Raw genomic sequence first — 4,899 nt, 5'->3', positions numbered from 1 at the left:
GCAGAACTCATGCGTCTCGCACGCTGGTTCTTGCCATCGCCCTTTGGGAAGGGAGTCCTCTTGCTGGGCATTTTTGCCCCAGCAGGGACCCTGGCATAGCAGCGAGCCATCATATGGCCGCGCTTGCCGCATTTAAAACAGACCACGTCTGCATTGCCCAACTCCATAGGAGTGGCATCTGTCCTCTCGGCCGACGGCTTATACCAAGCTGTCGCCGAGGCACTGTTGTAGGATTGCTCCTCAACTAAGGCAATTTGGATTGCCTCTTCCATCGTCGACGGCACCTTTCTGAAAAGGGCCTGTCGCGATGGGCCATGCCGTAGTCCGTTCATAAACGTGGGCACCTTAATGTGCTCCGGAATCGGACCTACGGTTATGGATGCGGACAGCGAGCGCATCTCTTGCACATACTCTTGCAGAGATCGCTTCGCCTGTCGCGCCCCAAAGAAGCGCGCCTGAAGCAACACTTCGTTGTTCGGCGGCTGGTACATGGCGCGAATCTTATCCTTAAAGATCGCCCATGAGGGGAACGCTTTTCTGTCCGCCATAAGCGCCGAGTAAGCCCACTCTGAGGCCTTACCGCGCAGATGCGACATAGCGTACGACACCATCCGGCTGTCGTCCTCGATGAGCTGGGCGACACCACATTGCTCCACGGCTAAAAGCCAGTGGACAATCGTGTGCGCCGCAGTTCCATCGAACTTGGGCGGGTCCATCCGAATGGGCCTCGGCTGATGCGGCCGGGCAGAGAGCATCTCAACAGTCCTGTTGAGAGCCTCGCTCCGAGCCTGCTCATGCCTCAGCTCATCCTGAGTCTGAGTGACGGACTCCGCCGCAGCATGGCTCTGTGCCTCGGACGCGGCCCTCCGCTGTCCGAGCACAAATGCCTCAAACTGCTCCAACTGAGCAACATGTTGCTCAGGAGGACTACCCAGGAGCCTGGCCAGGGCTTGTTCACCAAGTCCCTGCGCCATTAGCCCTGCCACCTCCCGATGATGTTCGGAGAGGTGGGGAAAATGAGCCCAATCAATGTTGAGGCTCATCCTCACGTACACACGCAGAGATGCGGGTCGTGGGAAGGATTTCAAGTGCTACCAAGTGTAGGCGGGCACGTCGTAATGCGGCCACGCTCTACTTAGCACACACCCTAGCACAGCGAGGAAGCGGTTTGCACCTGCTTCTCTTGCGTGCAGTGAGGTAGTTGTGGTGGGCGCGCAAGCGACCTCACCCAACACACTAAGAACTCTGGTGAAGTGACGTCACGGGAGCGGTAATCCGTCTCCTCGTGCGCACTTACCAAGTAGGTAGTAAATTTCAGACTGATTTATATTTAATAGAATTAAATACAAATACCTATTTTTACCAATTAAAATGATATCTCTATAGATATCATTTAATATGTATTGCGAGCGTATCTTTATAGATACCTCGCGTAACTGATGACGCTAGCCGTCATCATGGATGACGCTGGGCGTCATCCCTCCTAATGTGAATGCACCCATTTGCATCACATCCACAAGGGTTGGTCACAAATGTGCACCACACCCGAGTGTTGGGTCTAATTACTATTATTTAGTAATTGACCGTCCCCTTAAGTACCAAATGTACTTAATGGGGACTGTGTAACATTAGGGCAACTCTAGCCCGTTACACTAGCACAGCGAGGAAGCGGTTAATACCTATTTTTACCAATTAAAAATGTCATCTCTATATATAACACTCAATATGTATTGCGAGCGTATCTTTCTAGATACCTCGCGTAACGGATGACGCCCAGCGTCATCCGTGATAATGTGAATGCACCCATGTGCATCATATACACAAGGGTTGGTCACAAATGTGCACCACACTCGAGTGCTGTGTCTAATTACTATTATTTAGTAATTGACCATCCCCTTAAGTACACCAAGTGTCCTTGACGGGGACTGTGTAACATTAGGGCAACTTTAGCCCGTTTCACATATAATAGATGTGACAGCCACATAGGCGTCTCCTCAACTGTGGGCAAGATTTTAATCCCCCTGTTTTTCGACGGTGTCAAGGCCTTGCCGCAGGTTGTCAGGGTAGTTCTTGCCGGTAGACAGAGCCTCAATGGGAGCAGCCATCTTCAAGCATGTCACTACGTGATAGTTAAGCGCAGGACGAGATTCAAAAGCGACATCGGACGCTTCTGCATGGGACTCATGGCGTTAAGTCGCTGGTGAATTTTTAACACGAAATTGGAAACTCAAGCCTGCAGTGTCAGATTATTTTGCTTGCCCTTTTCTCGCTATTGGTACAAAAGGCAGTTCCTTGCGTGCGTTGTGTTATGCAACCGATGCTTTCGACTTCATTTGCATTCCGTCGCATTTAATGCTGCCCACGCCAGTGACTTGGCAAAAAAGTCTTGCAATGCTCGGGATAAAGCTGATTGTTGCGTCTTTGATTTCCAGATATCACGTCGAGTTAGATAGTTCCGAGACACGCAATCTCATTCACACTTTCAGCAAAAGGTGAATTCATGCCAAATTTCGGAACGAAGCCTATTCCGAGCTCATAGGCTCGAAAAGTTGCACTTTTGCGGTGTAAATGACTCAAGAGATTTTTCTAGCGTAAGAGTTTGTTATCTTTGGCTTTAGCCATTAAATCTTTGAGAGAGACACTACTTATATACAGAATAAAGAGAACTTGAATCTTAACGCTGTTTAAATGATATGAACGCAATAAACATGAAGAAGTATTTGACATTAATTTACAGTTTATACCCCTTTACGATAACTTTTTGACTTCTATTAACTCGCCACCTTCTATGTCGTAATCCTGATCAAGCATGAATTAATTTACATGTCGATAAAATTGTAGTCGAGTCCTCAATTATAGCAACTAACTCACCTTGAATGTTTGGATGCTTTCATTTTTACGCCATCAATTATAAGCAACAAGCTCGATGTTTTACACTTTCTTTTATTTGCAAGTTTCGCAAGCAAGCCTTGGATCTTGGATGTCTGTAAGGCATACATCATGTTTCAGCATCATGCGAGTTGATTACTTGCTTTAAAAGCCTACTGGAATGATGCGATGTGTCTGTGGATCCCCTTCTGCAAATCACAGCTGGATGTCAATGGTTTGAGGCTGGGCTTCGACCTTCTTTACTTTTACCAAGATCTCGTCATTGTCGATTAGCCCGTAAAACTTTAAATTTTCATTTAGTCGAAGATCTTGATCATTTATGCTCATAACAACATCGTCTGGGTTGGTAATGCCATGTCGTTGGCAGAAACTCCAATGAAGTTTAGCGGCTGTGGCAGTCTTTATATACACGCAACAAGAATTAACACAACTTGCAAATGCCATCGAATTTCTTGCTTAGTACCGAATCAATTTTAAACACTTCCGATCGCTTCCCAAACACCACTAGTCGTAAGCGAATATACGTCTTTTTACTGGCCTCGCTCTGCTTTGAGTAATCCACTTTGGCTTCCACAATGTCACCAGACTCCAAATCTACACTTTCTGGAGTCTCCGTATGGCGCAAAGCTTCACCATCGAGTGAAAGTATTACTGCGGATCGTGGAAGTCCATGCAGCTCGCAAAACTTTGTGTGAAGCTGGTCAAAGGTTTCTTTCTACCAAAACAGTAAAGCAATAAAAATAAGTGCTTGATATCTCGAACGTATCAAAGGCACTGCTTACCTTGTGAACGCATATCTCATCCACAGCCCCTCCGTTCGAGCGAAGTTGTAGCGTGATTCGAGATCCTTTGTCCACGACACGCTTCGTATAAGGCACCACGTTTTCAGCAATGACAACCTCGTCCCTCTCATCATTCGAGTCTGAATCTAGCGAGATCACTTTCATGTTATTTATAGTTGTTTGTCGCTTCGTAGTCGACACTTTTTCTAAAATGGCTCGCGTCTGATTCAGCAACTTGTCTTTCTCCAGTATCTCGCGAATCTCTTTTTCGAGACTCTGCTTCCGTAACTCTTCGGCTTCACGCTCGCTGGATGTGCGCAAGTCGTCATCGTCTTCATCGCTTTCATTTAATCGCTTTCTCCCTACAGTAGCAGCATTGCTATATCAATCAAGTGCTGTGATGCAGCTCTCGCTACTCTATATTACCAGCTCTTGTCAGTATCAAGCTCGTCTTCCTTGACGGCAAGCATTCCTTTCGGCGCTTAGTTGGCGTCACTAAGATCGTCAGTTCCTGACAATCTTCGTCGCCATCTTCGTCGTCGGAAGAGGACGAGAGCGACACTGCAGCAATTTATTGCATTCGAAGCGTGTAAGCAATTATGCTTATCACAAAAAAATAGATAAAAATAAAAGCAATCAAGTCCTTCCACGCACCCATCATCTGACGCTTCTTGTTGCGCTCCAGCGTGCTGTAAAGCTTCACATCTTCGTCCGAGCTCATTATGTCCTCGTCCTATTAAAATCAAGAATAGAATATTACCAATCACCACGCATATAAAATTGCATTGCCATGTAGTTTTGGCGAAAAAAATAATCAAAAGGTACGAACCGTAGCATACCGGCAAGTGGACTCTATGTATGTTGCATGTTCGACGTTTAGCTGTGACAAAGCAATAGATAGCATCGGAGCCGTAAAAGTTGTGTTGCTTCTCACTGAGGCTTTTGACTCGAGCCCTCTCTTCGCTTTGTCTAAATAATGCTGTTGATTGAATTTCTTGCTCCCTTTTTCGAAATGGGTGCTGGTGAGCTGCACGTTGGCAAACATAAACCTACCATACTTGTATGCAAGAGAAGGCAAGGGTAGTGACCATAAACAAGCTCCTGAAGACAAAGAGTTCGACCAGTTTGGACTGAAGAAGATGAGTTGTCCGGGACATTGCCTGATGTTTCGAAAGACAAAGAAATTCTCGTACCGACATAGATCTATCTGTACGCTTTGCAGACTTTT

At 46.5% G+C, this 4,899-nt stretch overlaps 1 protein-coding gene across 1 annotated transcript; it reads right to left on the bottom strand.

Annotated features, from left to right (window-relative positions):
* Window positions 1-2,432: 2,432 nt before the first annotated feature.
* On the bottom strand, window positions 2,433-4,575 carry CCR75_005403 (uncharacterized protein; the record flags this gene model as incomplete). Its single annotated transcript, XM_067963484.1, has 8 exons — window positions 2,433-2,799; window positions 2,872-2,984; window positions 3,046-3,288; window positions 3,353-3,604; window positions 3,672-4,033; window positions 4,098-4,232; window positions 4,326-4,404; window positions 4,501-4,575. The coding sequence occupies 6 exons, from the start codon at window positions 4,573-4,575 to the stop codon at window positions 3,085-3,087; spliced, it is 1,107 nt and encodes a 368-aa protein (XP_067815380.1). The 3' UTR covers window positions 2,433-2,799; window positions 2,872-2,984; window positions 3,046-3,084.
* Between the last annotated feature and the right edge of the window lie 324 nt (window positions 4,576-4,899).

Source organism: Bremia lactucae, linkage group LG1 (assembly GCF_004359215.1).
Source record: "Bremia lactucae strain SF5 linkage group LG1, whole genome shotgun sequence".
NCBI classification, from domain to species: domain Eukaryota; phylum Oomycota; class Peronosporomycetes; order Peronosporales; family Peronosporaceae; genus Bremia; species Bremia lactucae.
The sequence above is the reverse complement of the archived record's forward strand: the minus strand, read 5'-3'. Positions and strand labels throughout refer to the sequence as shown.